This window comes from Chrysemys picta, chromosome 2 (genome assembly GCF_011386835.1).
Source record: "Chrysemys picta bellii isolate R12L10 chromosome 2, ASM1138683v2, whole genome shotgun sequence".
NCBI lineage: Eukaryota > Metazoa > Chordata > Testudines > Emydidae > Chrysemys > Chrysemys picta.
In genome coordinates, this window is record NC_088792.1 from 46,033,519 (window position 1) to 46,050,353 (window position 16,835).

General features: G+C 43.5%; 1 protein-coding gene across 5 annotated transcripts in view; it reads left to right on the top strand.

The window, feature by feature from the left end:
* Window positions 1-16,835, top strand: part of CDK14 (cyclin dependent kinase 14) — a 484,579-nt gene that overhangs the window by 210,538 nt on the left and 257,206 nt on the right. For all 5 annotated transcript variants that reach the window (XM_065583048.1, XM_008169566.4, XM_065583049.1 and 2 more), the window contains one exon: window positions 1,525-1,619. In XM_065583048.1, the coding sequence (XP_065439120.1) occupies window positions 1,525-1,619 (95 nt within the window). The remainder of the gene's footprint in view (window positions 1-1,524; window positions 1,620-16,835) is intronic.

Here is a 16,835-nt window from a genome sequence, read left to right on the forward strand (position 1 = left end):
ATGATGATAACTGGTATTAATCCTTCTCAGATGTATGCATGACGAGGCACCAATGACATGTTGACATTGGTAACAACACATGGCTTGTCATATCATATTGCTTAACTATGGCATATTTTGTGGAACATTAAATATACATGTTAATTATTCATTGTGAAGCAAGCATTAAATATGCATTGCAGTGCAAAAGAATTTTTTGGGGGGAGAATCTTCTGCAGATTCAGTAGACAAAGATTTCTGTCACTATTCTAAAACCCTGATGTTAATAAGAAATATGAATTGATAACATTTATAAAAAGATATGAAAACACTGCTTAACTTATTTTTCTATTGTCACTGACTAATACAAATAGTTAATTCCCACAAATCTGAATGTGTATGGGGGGAAGTTATCAAAGTGCTATGTACAGAATATATGATTGCCTTTGGTTAGAAAGCTCCTTTTGTGTTTTGCCTATGAAAGGGAAATGTCATTTTGAAAAATGTTCAGATCTTATCTGAGATAAATCTTATGTGAGATACAAAAAGATTTTAGATTGTAAAATCAACATACACATTTGATAGGCTAGAAGGTAATGGTTTGAGTCACTCAGTGGAGACCACTCATATGAAACCCCTGTTATTTCTGCCTCAGAGCAGGGTTGAGTTTGACTGGCAAATGGAGAAGACAACATTGAGAGAAGGATGGCTTTATCCTCATTAGTGCTGTGAGAATAAATGATTTTTCATTTCACTGGCTGGGCTTTATCCTCATTAGTGCTGTGAGAATAAATGATTTTTCATTTCACTGGCTGTGCTGAAAACTGGGGGAGGGAAGGTCATTTTGGGTAGACCCAAGACAAAAAGAAATCATATTTTTCAGCAAACCAAAAAGTTAAAAAACAAAAACAAAAAAAAAACTACTACTACTACTTTGGGCTGAACAAAACATTTTGCTTTGTTATGAACATTTTTTTATTAATAAAATTGAAATAAATTTCAAAACAAAGTCATTCAAATTGAAAAATTTAAACCCAAAAAATGCAGGTTTGGGTCAACCAAGACCTATCACAAATTTAAATTTCCTGAATTGTTTTCATATATATATAAAATATATATATAAAAACCTTTTTAAAAAGAATTAGAAAAAAAAACTGAAACATTTCACTTAAACATTTTCAAAGTGAACCGTTTTGTTTTTGTCCGGATTTATTTTTAGGTTTTTTTGACCAAAACAATTCAGTGAATTTGACACAAATTTGTGAAATATTTTGGTTGATTCAACTCTGTATTTTTTGAGTGAAAAGTTTTGCCCCAAAATTTTGCCTAACCCTAATCTTGAGACATGCGGAAGGATGAAATTGAGGGCCTTTTAGCACCCCTCAGGACAAAGCCATTGATGGCCAGCCAGCGAATGAAATCTGTAGAGTGACTGATTTACCATCCTAATCATTTTAAAAACAAATGGGCTAATTCTTCACTATAAAATATTTATTTCTTGTGGAAGTAACATGTTCTTTATAATGTGTACATTTTGCTTTGCAGCTTCTCTTTTGAAAGGACTGAAACATGCTAACATTGTGCTGCTTCATGACATCATTCACACCAAGGAGACATTGACACTTGTGTTTGAATATGTGGTAAGTAAAATTAATTTAATGTGCTAGGTAAGCTCGGAAGAATTTAATTTTTGTTGGTAAATGTTGATTTATCGTACATGCACAAAGCGACAAAAGTGATTCCATCTATGATTATTAAAATTTACAGATAGGCAACATAAGAAAAATGCTGCTTAAGAACTTCAGAGTTTGATTGAAGGATATTGACTTTGTTTATTTTAACATGGGATTTTGCCAATTTGTGTTATAATGATTATAAGTTATAATGTTTTGAATCTCAATATCTGCTGTCGAGCAATAATTTTGACCTCCCTCTTACAGCCAGCAACTGTGAAAATTTAAATTGATCAAAATAAAAACGTTTCTTTTTAAGTTTTTTATCCATTGAAATTACGAAAAAATAAAAATAGAATTCTGACAAGCCTAGTTCTAGTGAAGGATCCAAAGCCCATTGAAGTAAATGGAAAAACTCTCATTAACTTCAGTGGGATTTGGAACAGGCACATGATAACCCATTGCTCTCTCCATAAGAGTGACTGTTATAAAAGGAGCTGTTTTGTAATGGAATATCTTGAAACTGGAAAGCTTGCTACAATAGCCCTGTGTCTGAGGCAGTTAAGAGGCTGTAAGAACACTTCAGGTCACTGTAATGTTAAACTGACTTTTCAGCTGGTTTATTTAACGTGTGTCCTGGGCCTGGCCTATTTATGAGAACATTTTCTTTAGTGTCAGGATAGATGGTAATTAAAAAATGGTTAAGGAGAGCAAATAGGATTAAAATGCTCCACAGGTAATATCTACATCAAATGAATGTGACAAGTGAAAATGACTTTTGTTGTGACTAGCCAGTGCATGGTTTCTGAAAGGACCTTCATTAGTAAGCAGTGTCAGTAAGGAAGGTCTGATGCATACAATTTAGGCTTCATAGATTTATTTTCCCCCCGACTGATGTTTCAGCTATTAATTAAAACTTCAATTTGCATAGTACACAGTGTAACGATCTAATTGTGTTCAGAGTATTACTTTCCCAAATCTTGGGCTTGAACTCCTAATTAATCTTTCTACATTTTCCTAAGACAGACATATGGTACTGGTGTAGAACTACTTCAGCATTTAGCTGTGGAATCATGCAGTGTACCATCATAATTAACCTCCCAATTTTCACAGATGGATCTAAGAACATGTAATTTATATGAAACAAATGAGTCTAGAGGAGTTTTGACTTTAATAGAATATCTGTCATTGTACTGTAGTCAATAAGGCTCTGCATTTTTTGCATTACTAGTTTGGTTTTTTTTAAACTTTGACTGATTTTACAATAAATTTAATATGGATTGGATTAATACTTAAGACAGCATAGTTGCTTTTCCCCCTCTTCTCAGTAGCATCCCTTAATTTTTACAAGATGAAGTACACTGTTTATCATCTGGAGAAGATGTTCACCTCATTTGTTTGCATGTAAATGATATATTTTAATAATGTGGTTATTTGGCTACAGAAGACTAGTGCAGAGCAGCTGCATACATCACTGTTTCCCTACATCAGGTGTACAGACATCAACACAAACCTGATTGGTTTTGTTTAATCAATTGTTCCAGTGTGTCTAACTTATAAACTGAATCGGCATTAAAAAAGTCTTGACATCTAATATTATGTAACAGATAGTGGAGATATATTTGTATAATTTTACATGAATACAGTTTTGCAATCTTATGTCAACTACTGTTTAGATCTATTGAGTAGTGCTGGCTGAGAAATGAAAAATGTTTTCCATGAGAAATTTCATGGGATTTGTTGCCTTTTTTTGTCTATTTCAAACATCTTGCTTTTCCCAACCATCTCTAATATTTACACCTCCCTCATAGTGAGTTAAAAATGCTTAGGCCCTTATCCTGCAAAAAAATTTATGACACACTTGCTTAATTTCGTGCCTGCGAACAGTCCCATTGAACTCATAAATGATTACTGAACTGGGGCCTTAAGGCTGAAACCTATGAGGTGCTGAGTACTTTCAACTCCCATTAACTCATTAGAAGTTGAGGGTGCTCAGGACCTTGCAAGACTGAGGCCATTTCAGTTTCCAAGTTATAATACTCAAAAGTAATTGGTAAAGATATGAGGAAATAACTTCAATAAACATTATGGGTCCTTTTGCAGCAGTGAAATTCAACAATATTTGGGGTACCATGTGGTGCAGGAACTCCCCCAAACAGAGGGTGGCATGCAGGAAGAGAGACCAAGAAGGACTCACTCTACAATTCCCTGGACCCAGAACATGGTGCTCACAGTCCATCCCCCTTCCCTTGATGACAGCTCTCTCTCATTGCCATTGAATGCAATTAGTCCTACATCTCAAGTAGTAGAAGTCTGTGCTGCAAATTCAAGGTTCTGACTCTCCTGATGATGCCTGATGGGAGAGCTGTTCCAATTGTACATAATAAAATCTGCTTTTAATAAGAAAGAGGTTAAGAAATTACCTACAAAAATCTGTTATCTGTGCTATTTAGATTGCAAAGTTTAGCACTGGTAAGTTAGGAAATGTCCATTTTAAGATAACCCATGCAACCTTAATTCTGACTCCTTGTTCGTATGAATTATCTTATAGTCTTCAGTTACATGCTCTCATGCTTTTCACAGGACCCCTGCCTCATTCATTTCATGGGATGAGTTCAGAAAGGGGCAGAAATTAAGGTTGCCTGGGTAAACTTTGTTAAATCGGACTTTTTCCTGATTTTTGAGTGTTTGACTTTGCAACCAACATTTTTAATGCATTTTATATATATATATATATGTGTAAAAATAAAATGCAAGTTAAGAATCTAAAATGCCCAACATCTCAAACACCTACATCTGAGTTTAACTTGATGCATGTGAGTGATCCCACTGAAGGCATTGGACTACTTTTGAGTAAAGTTAAACATGTTCATAAGTATTTGCAGGACCGAGGCCTAAAGAACTTACAGGAGGTTCATGTTTGCTTTAGTTCCTACCTATTGCTGATTTTATAATGATATGTTGCTGCTCTAAAAGTGAACTATTATTATTATAGTCTCACTAATGACAATTTCAAACTTAATAAAAATCTTTTGAGATGGAGTAATTAAATAAGTGATGAATGGTTAGTGATCTGAAAGAGTGTTCAGCAAATAGAGCCAGGAGGTCGTCAGTTTGGTGATGATTCCATAGATAGTATGCCATCGGTATTAATTTATCAGGGCTGTCCAATTTCAGAGCTGACCATGAAAGAGTAGAATGGAGTTTAGTTTCATGTAGCATCCTTTAGACTCAAAGTATTACAAAATGCTTTACAGTAATGAGTTAGAAACGGATAGTATAGTGACTGGATAGGCAAATGTGACCTCCTTTATGTGCTCAGCAATAGCTCAAATTGGAAGTTGCTTTATTGGAATCTTGTCTGTCCACATAGTCACTTGATTGATTTTATATATATGTCCCCCCTCGCCCGCCCCCACATTTTTTAACTTCCACTGATGGCCACCAGAATCAGAAAGGAGGGTCCTTGTTTTGACAACTCATCTGACAGAAACACCTCCTCTGGTACCACAATGAAATGTCCGCTTTGCATACAAAGCAAAGTCCTGGTGTGATATTTGACCCCACATCCTTCAGTCCCAGGAGAGAGGTGTACCATCTGAATGACAGAACTAATGTCAGTCTTGGATAATATATACTGTAGTTTAATAGTAGGGCATAATTCTTGGCATGCTTTGGCGATTATTACATCGACTAATTATTCATGAATAATTGAACATTATTCAAGCTCTGCTGAACACAAGACTAAAGAGAAAAATTTAAATTTATAACTGATTGACTGAAAGGCACCTGCTATTCCCTGAATAGATTGGAATATTTGGACTCCCTGGAACCATTGTTTCAAATCGTGGTAGGATTGACTCAGTCTTTCATCTTTCTGTGGCAGGTAAATTTGGTACCATGTAGTTAGCTGCATTGGGTTCTGTTACAGAAGTCCCTAAAAATAAAAGTCCGATGCGCTCTGTGTGAATGTTGCAGTTGATGTCAAATTTTTTAAGATTTGGGTCCTTGATTAAATATTTGCCCTTCCTGCAGTGCAGTATGTTGTGTTCTGGGTGGCTGATACCCTCCCTCCTCATTAGTTGGTTCATTTTCGCCTGTAGGATAGTATGTATGTTTGCTTCTCAATTTTGTTAGTGTAATTTTGTTGAGGCCATTTGTAAATAACATTAACACAATTTCTCCAAAATCAAATGAAAAATATTTAGTCTCACCTTTAATAGTGGAATTATCTTCTATTTTTGTCTCCACTATTCCTGAAAATGCACTTTGTGGCTCGTGAGACTGCAGACAAAAACCTATTCACCAGCACACTCCAGTAGAGGAGCATGTAAAGGCCCTATTCAGAAGATGGTATGACCTTGTGGGGTGTATCAGCTACAGAAAGGGGCATAAGCCACCTTCACACTGAGCCAACTTAGAGGAAGTGATGAGGGTTGCGGTTGAGAGATGAAGCAGAGCTCCTTGAAGAAGGTTTCACGTCTGCGTTTACTAAACTTGGCGCTAGTTGGAATTTAGTTCTTCATTTGTCTTTTTAGAAGGAAGACAAATTTATCCATAAACATTAAACTAATTTCAGAAATCTACAGTAAACCTTGGTACAAGCTTAGTACAATGAGATCTCTAAACAGTAATGAGATTTGTAGTATGACACATAATTATGCAAATATATTATCAATAACTGAACTAGTTATGTCCTTCTATGCATGGCATATGACAAATGAATATATGTAGTAATACTTTTCATTATGCTTTTAATATTTATGAACAAGAATTGAAATGAGAACAGATATGTGATAATTGAAAGCATGATTCTTAGTGAGGAATAATTATATTCTTCTTCGAGTGCTTGCTCATATCTATTCCAGTTAGGGGGGGTGTGCGCACCGCGTGCACAGCTGTCAGTAACTTTTCCCTAGCAGCTACCCATTGGGCCGGCTGTGGAGCCCCCTGGAGTGGTGCCGGTATGGCACTCTATATACCACCCTGTCGGCCCGACCCCCCCCTTCATTTCCTTCTTACTGCCAGTGACGGTTGTTGGAACAGTGGTCTCTTGCTTGCAAGTGTCCCACTAATCCCTAGCTCTTTTGCTAATCTCTGTATATAGTTACCCATTGTTAGTTAATAGTTCTTACTTAGTTGTTAATTGTAATCTTTAGTGGTTGGGGTGGGCTTCCCCTCCAACACGCGTCCCGCAGGGCCTCAGGGCATGCCGTTTCAGGGCTTCAAACCCTGTAGTTCCTGTGCTAAGCCTATGCCCACAGGCGACCCCCACGACTCCTGCCTCTGGTGTCTAGGAGAAGCCCATCAATCGGACAAGTGCAAGATCTGCAAGGCTTTCAAGCCTCGCACCAGGAAGGAGAGGGATGTATGCCTAAAGCAACTCCTTATGGAGTCAGCCCTCCGTCCACAGCAGGACCCAGTCCCGAGCGCCTCAGTGCGGAGCGCTCCTCCTGCGGTGCCGAGAAAGGACTCGGCATGCCAACCCAGGAGCTGCCGGTCCCCCAGGCCGCAGAAGCTCTCTCCCCGGCACTGCTCTCACTCACCGGCTGTCCTGTAAGAAACAGGCCAAGGGGAAGTCCTCCCAGCGGCCTGCCATGGACACTGCACCTCCGGAAGGGGACGGTGCAGGGAACGGGCCTATGGCCGACAGACCCTCGGGCCGGGGACAATCATTGAGGGCCCCTGTCTCCCCAGGAAGTCCCGCGCTCCTGGACTCACCGCGGCTGCATGTGGGGGAGGTCATGATGCCTTCCACTCCGGACACCTTCGAAGCCGATAGAGAGCTCATTGAGATGATGACACCCAAGTCTCTGACTACGAGGCCTCAACTCCTTCGAGGCACGGCACCGTCCAGAGGCAAGCCGGCCATGTTTGGCTCATCTGCCCCCCGACCAGGATCTCCGCGCCGCTCTGAGTCCCGGCGTCGCACCTATGCCCCGTACTGATCTGACTCTCAGCACTGGTCTCGCAGCCCTGACCCTCGGAGCCGCTCCCGCTCGAGGTGGTCGTCGGCGGATAGGTTGTGGTCCTGCTCGAGGTCCAGGTCCCACTCTGTGACCTCGCGGCGCCGCTCTCCGCACCGGATTCAGCCTGCACCTTCCAGGCCTTGCTCGACGGACTGGCACCCATTCTATGCAGCAGTACCGCTCTACATCCCGGCACCGTGCTCTATCCCAGCACCACTCTATCTCGCGGCACCGCTCCTGCTCCCGGCACTGCTCCTGCTCACAGCACCATCAGAGCAGGATGCCTCTTTGGTGCGGTCTCGCTCTGCTCCCCCTTAGCCGTCTCACTCAAGATCGCCCTCCCTCAGATCAGGCAGGGCATCAAGGGTGACTGAGGCACCCAGATCAGGGCTGGGGAGCCTAAGGCAGGACGCTTCGGCACCCCAATGGCAGCCCCGGTGGCAATTCTGGACCCCTTGGGAGTATCATCAGGCCCAGGGTGCCCCTCCTGGCATCCCTCTGCCTTCCTGTTCAGGGTCTTGCCTCCCAGAGGCAACCCTCAGCTGTCCACCACAAAACCCGGACCCAGTCCCACATCCGCCTGTGGAGGCTACACCTGGTGCTTGTGAGGACCCAGTCCCTCAGGATCAAGAGGCTGCCACGGAACCGGTCCTGCTGGTGGCTTCTTCCTCGTCGTCCCCTGACGAGGCGGTGGTGGGCACTTCCACGTCTGGACCACCACCCATGGACCTACAGGGCCCTGCAGGAACTCTTCTGACGGGTGGCCCTGAATATGAACCTCCAGGAGGAGGAAGTGGTTGAAGAGGAGGACCCTATGGTGGACATCCTGGCACCAGAGGGGCCCAATAGGGTAGGATTACCCATTATAAAGACAATTCAGTCCAAGGCCAAAACTATTTGGCAAATGCCTGCCTCCATTCCCCCTACAGCCAAAGGGGCTGAGCGTAAATACTTTGTTCCCACTAAGGGATTTGAGTATCTCTTCACCCACTCTCCCCCATGCTCTCTTGTGGTGGAGGCGGTGAATGAAAAGGAGAGGCAGGGTCAGCAAGCCCCCGTACCCAAATCAACTTGTGATCCTGAGCAGATACAACTATAACTCATGGTCCTCAATCTTAAAATTTAAAGAGCTTCTCCCTTTTTAGTCACAAGCGGAGTTGGGGGCCATTTCTGAAGAGGACAGAGCTGTCGCCTGGACTTCCCTCCAAGGCTCCCTGGATGCCGCGGACTTAGCGGTGCGTACTCTGGCATCCGGGATTGCAGTGAGGTGCAATGCCTGGCTCCAATCCTCTGGTCTTCCCCCAGAGGTTCAGCAGACAATACAGGAGCTTCCCTTTCATGGACAGGGCCTATTTGCTGAACAAACGAATTCCAGATTGCATAGCCTAAAGGACTCCTGGAACACTATTATGTCCCTCGGCATGAACACTCCGGCGACCCAAAGGAAGCCCTTTAAACCGCAAACCACCCAGCAGTGGTCTTTCTCCCCTAGGCCCAGACAGAACTTCTCCTGTAGGAGAAATAGATATAGTTGTTGCAAGCCGTTGCGCCCTCCCTCTGGGTAGGGCCGGGGCAACCCAAACCTCCTCTGGGTCCTAAGCGCCCCTTTTGAAGGTGTGCATGAGGATGGATTATCAGTCCACAACCCGGCTATTCATCCTCCTTTCCTGAACTGTCTATCCCGCTTCTACCAGGCATGGTCCCTTATTACGTCGGACACTCCGCACGGTAGAGGCGGGATATTCTATCCACTTCTGCTCCTTCCCACCCTCCCATCCCCCTCGCCCGTTTCTCTTCAGGGACCCCTCTTACGAGCAACTTCTCATCCAGGAGGTCCAGGCTCTCCTCACTCTAGGAGCAGTGGAGGAGGTCCCTCAGGAGCTCAAAGGCAAGGGTTTCCACTCCCGATACTTTCTCATCCCCAAAGTGAAGGGGGGGCCTCAGGCCCATTCTGGACCTGCGTGAGCTCAACAAGTTCATAGCTTGAAGTTCCTCATGGTCTCCCCGAGCACAGTCATCCCTTCCCTAGACCCAGGAGACTGGTACGCCACCCTCGATATGAAAGACGCTTATTTTCACATATCTATCACCCCGGCTCACAGATGGTTCCTCCGCTTTGTGGTGAACAAGGTGCATTATCAGTTCATGGCCCTCCCATTCGGGCTGTGCACAGCGCCTCGCGTCTTCACCAAATGCATGGCGGTTGTAGCAGCTTTTCTTTACCGCCACCACGTGCATGTCTACCCTTACCTGGATGATTGGCTCTTTTGGGGCCGCTCCCGTCAGTAGGTGGAATTGCAGGTGCAAATAGAGACACACTCGAATGTTTAGGTATCATTCTCAATGTCAACAAATCCATACTCACCCCAACTCAAAGAATAGAGTTCATCGGAGCAGTTCTGGATGCAAATCAAGCGAGAGCATTCCTGCCAGAGATGCATCACCTGGCCCTCTCACAGATAATCAGCACCCTTTGCAGCTTCCCCACCACCACGGCGAGGCAGTGTCTCAGTCTTCTAGGCCATATGGCATCCTTCACTTATGTGGCTCAACATGCCAGGTTATGGCTCAGGCCCTTACACAGTCACGAGCCATGCTTGCATCGCCTGGGACACGACAGCCTGGACATCCCGCGGTACACCCTCGATTCCCTATGGTGGTGGCTGGATCTCTGCATGGTAGGTGCCGGGGTTCCTTTTCACCCTCCCCAACCCACTTTGACGTTGGTCACAGACACGTCCGCGTTGGGCTGGGGAGCGCATCTCAGAAGCCTGACAACTCAGGGCTTATGACAGGTAGAGGATCTGGCTCTACATATCAACATCAAAGAGCTCAGGGCAATGCACCTCGCCTGCCAAGCTTTTCTGTCTCGTTTGCAGAGCCACTGCATAGTGATCTTGACGAACAATACCATGGCCATGGCCAACAATACCATGGCCAAACAGGCAAGGTGGAGCCCGATCGTCTTCTGTCAGGAAGCCCTCCTATTGTGGGAATTCTGTCTACCCCTCTCCATCATTCTCCAGGCCTCAGACCTGCCGGGCATTCAGAACGTGCTGGCGGACAGCCTGAGCAGATGTTTCCTTATGCACGAGTGGTCGATTCATCCGGACATCATCCACTCCATCTTCCGCAGTTGGGGGCTTCCCCGTATCGACCTGTTCGCCACGTGGGCCAACAGGAAGTGCCCAACCTTTTGCTCCTTCAGAAGCCACAGTCCAGGCTCGATCGCAGATGCGTTCATACTTCCATGGTCCGGTCAGCTGCTATACGCCTTCCCGCCATTCCCACTCATCCACAAGGTGCTTCTCAAAGTCCACAGGGACAAGGCGGACATCATACTGGTGGCTTGGCCTCGCCAGAGCTGGTACGCCACCCTCATGGATTTATCGGTCCAGGCACCGATACGGCTACCTCTCACTACCGACCTCATTACACAGAACCACAGTCACCTCCTTCACTCAGACCTTCAGTCTCTCCACCTCATGGCCTGGAGAATCCATGGCTGAACCAGGCAGAGCTTGCCTGTTTGGATCCAGTGAGACAAGTGCTTCTGGAGAGCAGCAAGCCATCTACTAGAGTCACATACAGGGTGAAGTGGAAGAGGTTCTCTAGCTGATGCGCCCAAAGGCAGGTGCTCCCCCTCCAGGGCCCCATCCTTGTATCCTGGACTATCTTCTGTACCTGAAAGACCAGTGTCTGGCATTTGGTTCTCTCAAGGTCCACCTCACGGTCATCTCGGTGTTTCACCCAGGTGATTCCGGGTGTACGGTGTTCACACACCTCATCGTGGGACATTTCCTGAAAGGTCTGGAAAAGATACACCCCCACCAGTGAAGCCTCGTATTCTGGCCTGGGACCTCAATCTAGTCCTCTCCCACCTCCTGGGCCCTCCCTTCGAGCTGTTAGCTTCTTGTTCACTCCTCTACCTCTCTTGGTAGGTTGCCTTTCTGGTGGCTATCACATCAGCATGACGCGTGTCTGAACTATGGGCTCTCATCTCTGAGCCTCCGTGCACTAACTTTCATAAAGACAAGGTGCAACTTAGACCTCATCCGGCTTTCCTTCCCAAGGTGGTGTCCCGCTTCCATGTTAGCCAGGACATCTTCTTGCCAGTCTTCTATCCAAAACCACACAACAGCCCTTGCGAACAACAGCTGCACTCACTGGATGGCAGGAGGGCACTCGCTTTCTATATCGACCACACAAAGCCGTTCCACAAGACAACCCAGTTGTTCGTTGCTATAGCGGAGCAGATGAAAGGTTTGCCAGTCTCTTCCCAGCGGATTTCCTCCTGGATTACGGCATGTATCTGTGCTTGTTATGATTTGGCGAAGGTCCCTCCACCTGCCATCACAGCTCACTCCAGGAGGGAGCAGGCCTCGTTGGCAGCCTTCATGGCCCATGTACCTCTACAGGAGATCTGCAGAGCTGCAACGTGGTCTTCAGTGCATACTTTCACGTTGCACTAGGCCATCATCCACCAATCTAGGGATGATGAGGCCTTCAGCAGAGCGGTACTTCGGTTGGCAATACCTTGACTCCGACCCCACCTCCGAGGTAAGGCTTGGGAGTTACCTAACTCGAATTGATATGAGCAAGCACTCTAAGAAGAAAAAATGGTTACTCACTCTTTTTGTAACTCTTGTTCTTCGAGATGTGTTGCTCATATCTATTCCATTCCCCCCCACCTTCCCCTCTGTCGGAGTAGCTGGCAAGAAGGAACTGAAGTGGGGTTGGGCTGGCAGGGTCCATAAAGAGCGTCATACTGGTGCCACTCCACGGGGCTCCACAGCCAGCCCGACAGGTAGCTGCTAGGGAAAAGTTTCCGACAGCGGTGCGCGCACACACCTAACTGGAATAGATATGAGCAACATATCTTGAAGAACAACAGTTACAAAAAGGGTGAGTAACCTTTTTTTTATGCCTCAACTATGCTATTAATAGTGTGTTTTTTTAAAAAAAAAAGCCAGACTAACGTGACTATATAATTTTAAACCAAGGATTTTCAATTTACCTTGCCTATTTTATTCTTTGTGTGTCTTATTTTTTAAAATTACTTCCCATTAAAGATATAAGTTAATTGATTGGTTGATTACAAGACCCAAAATATAGTTTGCTTAAGCAAAGAATTGGCTTAATAAATTGCATTCATTCCTATTTTTTGCACTTTGTCCTATGGCAGAAATAGGTGAATGTTTCTTGTTTGACATAGATTCATAGATTCTAGGACTGGAAGGGACCTCGAGAGGTCATCGAGTCCAGTCCCCTGCCCGCATGGCAGGACCAAATACTGTCTAGACCATCCCTGATAGACATTTATCTAACCTACTCTTAAATATCTCCAGAGATGGAGATTCCACAACCTCCCTAGGCAATTTATTCCAGTGTTTAACCACCCTGACAGTTAGGAACTTTTTCCTAATGTCCAACCTAGACCTCCCTTGCTGCAGTTTAAACCCATTGCTTCTGGTTCTATCCTTAGAGGCTAAGATGAACAAGTTTTCTCCCTCCTCCGTATGACACCCTTTTAAATACCTGAAAACTGCTATCATGTCCCCTCTCAGTCTTCTCTTTTCCAAACTAAACAAACCCAATTCTTTCAGCCTTCCTTCATAGGTCATGTTCTCAAGACCTTTAATCATTCTTGTTGCTCTTCTCTGGACCCTTTCCAATTTCTCCACATCTTTTTTAAAATGCGGTGCCCAGAACTGGACACAATACTCCAGCTGAGGCCTAACCAGAGCAGAGTAGAGCGGAAGAATGACTTCTCGTGTCTTGCTCACAACACACCTGTTAATACATCCCAGAATCATGTTTGCTTTTTTTGCAACAGCATCACACTGTTGACTCATATTTAGCTTGTGGTCCACTATAACCCCTAGATCCCTTTCTGCCGTACTCCTTCCTAGACAGTCTCTTCCCATTCTGTATGTGTGATTTTTCCTTCCTAAGTGGAGCACTTTGCATTTGTCTTTTTTAAACTTCATCCTGTTTCCCTCAGCCCATTTCTCCAATTTGTCCAGATCATTTTGAATTATGACCCTGTCCTCCAAAGCAGTTGCAATCCCTCCCAGTTTGGTATCATCCGCAAACTTAATAAGCGTACTTTCTATGCCAATATCTAAGTCGTTGATGAAGATATTGAACAGTGCCGGTCCCAAAACAGACCCCTGCGGTACCCCACTCGTTATGCCTTTCCAGCAGGATTGGGAACCATTAATAACAACTCTGAGTACGGTTATCCAGCCAGTTATGCACCCACCTTATAGTAGCCCCATCTAAATTGTATTTGCCTAGTTTATTAATAAGAATATCATGCGAGACTGTATCAAATGCCTTACTAAAGTCTAGGTATACCACATCCACAGCTTCACCCTTATCCACAAGGCTCGTTATCCTATCAAAGAAAGCTATCAGATTGGTTTGACATGATTTGTTCTTCACAAATCCATGCTGGCTGTTCCCTATCACCTTAGCACCTTCCAAGTGTTTGCAGATGATTTCCTTAATTACTTGCTCCATTATCTTCCCTGGCACAGAAGTTAAACTAACTGGTCTTTAGTTTCCTGGGTTGTTTTTATTTCCCTTTTTATAGATGGGCACTATATTTGCCCTTTTCCAGTCTTCTGGAATCTCTCCCATCTCCCATGATTTTCCAAAGATAATAGCTAGAGGCTCAGATACCTCCTCTATTAGCTCCTTGAGTATTCTAGGATGCATTTCATCAGGCCCTGGTGACTTGCAGGCATCTAACTTTTCTAAGTGATTTTTAACTTGTTCGTTTTTTTATTTTATCTGCTAAACCTACCCCCTTCCCATTAGCATTCACTATGTTAGGCATTCCTTCAGACTTCCCGGTGAAGACCGAAACAAAGAAGTCATTAAGCATCTCTGCCATTTCCAAGTTTCCTGTTACTGTTTCTCCCTCTTCACTAAGCAGTGGGCCTACCCTGTCTTTGGTCTTTCTCTTGCTTATAAACATAAACATAAACATAAACACAGTTTGATAATAAATACAGCTATATAGTTTGTTACAATTAAGAGCCACAGTCCTGAATTTTAAAAAATGATTAGTGACTGGGTGCCCATCTTGAGACACCTTAAAGGGGCCTGATTTAAGAAAATACTGAGCACCTGCTGTCTGAATATCAGGTCTCTTTAAGATTTTTCAAGTTGGGCACCCTAAATAGATAGTCGTTTTTGATAACTTAGATCAAAATGCTTTTGACCTGTTTGTCAGAAGAGTTGAATTATGCTAGTTGAAAATAAAGAGATAATTAAAAACGTTGATATGTAATAAAATCTGCATTAGTGAACCAAATTCTTTTACATTTATCTGTGCCCCTTAGGGTCCCAGACTACTATGCAAACTATATACAGGGGTCACTCATCTGCCTCTTGTGTCTGAAATCTCAGGAGGGGAAGAGGAGCTGGTGGTAAAGTAGGGCGAGTCTCCTTCCCTTCTCCCTTTGGAAGGAAGAAGGAACAAGAAATGTGGGTCTCTCTCCTTTATGGGAGAGGGAAAATTAGTGGGAAGAGAGATCTTTTAGTACAGGAGTGAAAAGTAGATAGGAGATTCCTGCTTTGGACCCATTTTCCTCCCCTGTCAGTGGCTGCTCCTGCTTCACTGTCAGTAAAGACTTGAGAAACCCAGAAACTCTCCAGCCAGACACCAGCTACTCCTGCTGCTCCTCAGATTGCCTGTTTAGTGAGTCCTTCCTTCACCAGCCAGAAAGGAGGGGGAGAGCTGAGGGAGCAGGGTTCCCCCAAGTCTGGGAAAGGGGTGAAGCGAGGAGCTCTCCATTTGCTTTTACCAGGGGAGGAGAGAGCTGCTTTTTCCATTTCTTTTACCCATGGGTCCCAAGGTCTCTGCACAGAGGAGCAACATTTACATTGGACCACACAATGAAAAAGCCAATAGAACATGGGTGGAGGAGCAGAGGGAGAGGAAATCCTATAGATGGAGAACAGGCGATAAGGGAATACTGCTCTAGAGAGAGCATTGTTTTTCAAATGTGTAGATATGAGACCAGGTTCTGCTAAAGCTGGAGTGCAGTTTGGTGATGGAAACAATACTAGCTTGAGGAAGTGAGATTTCTGCAGGGATTTCTGAAGGAGAAAAAGGAAATTTGCTTGGCACACAAGGAGGACAAGGGAGTTATAGACATAGGAGTCAGAAGGAAGGAACAAAGACATGAATGTGAAAAGTAGACAGTGTCAGAGAGAGAGAAGATTAGCTGGGCATATTGAAGGGTTTCCATAGAATTAGAGGGAGGGGTAATGATGCTACTTAGGAGGGCATTCAATCCTGGCCCCTCCAGACAAACTTTGTGGAATTTCAATGGGTTTTTCTGCTGCTTTTTTTAAATTTCCCTCACAACTGAAATTGGATGGACTGACCCAAACATTAATAAATGATGAATATATGTTTTAACAAATGGTTAATCAATTATGATAGTGCAACAGATCAATAAATTGCTTGTAACTATGGATTATAACCATTTATAACACCTTCCACTGATATTCCTATAATCATAATACATTGCTTATCTCTGTATCATGCTTTACATCTATTGACCCTTTTATAAACTCTGTATAAATGTTAAGTTTGACCAAAAAAATCTCAGCATTTAAGGACAGATAGTTTTTGAGTCAAACAGGTAAATGAAATCTTTAGAAATGAGTGAGCTGCCCTGTCTGTTGATAAATCTCACTGGAAATATTTTATTTACTTAAAGATGATACATTTTTATAATTTAGTTCCCATCCATCAAAATGATTAATGATATGTTTAACTTTAAGCACATCAGTAGCCCCATTAAAGTGAATGGGATTATTCTTATGCCTAAAGTGAAGCATGTGCATAAGTACTTTGCTGGATCAGGGCCTAAATGAGAAATTTGTGCTTTCCATGGATAGCAATTACTTTAAAATACTCTTTATTTAAACAAATACTTTTAAAACGTATGTTTACAATTTCTAAAACATTGTCCTGAAGAGTTTGTCTTCAATTGCAAATCTGCCATAAATATTATCCTGGCTGCGTCCCACACAGCATTCATCTTTTTAGTTTCAGTAATAAGCCAGTATTGCCTAACTCTTTGTCTAAATTAAAAACTGACCTAATATTTCAACTGTTAATAAAATGTAAAGATTATCCAATTTCATTAAAAATTTTCAGTGATTTTTTTAATAATGTGGGTTGCTACTA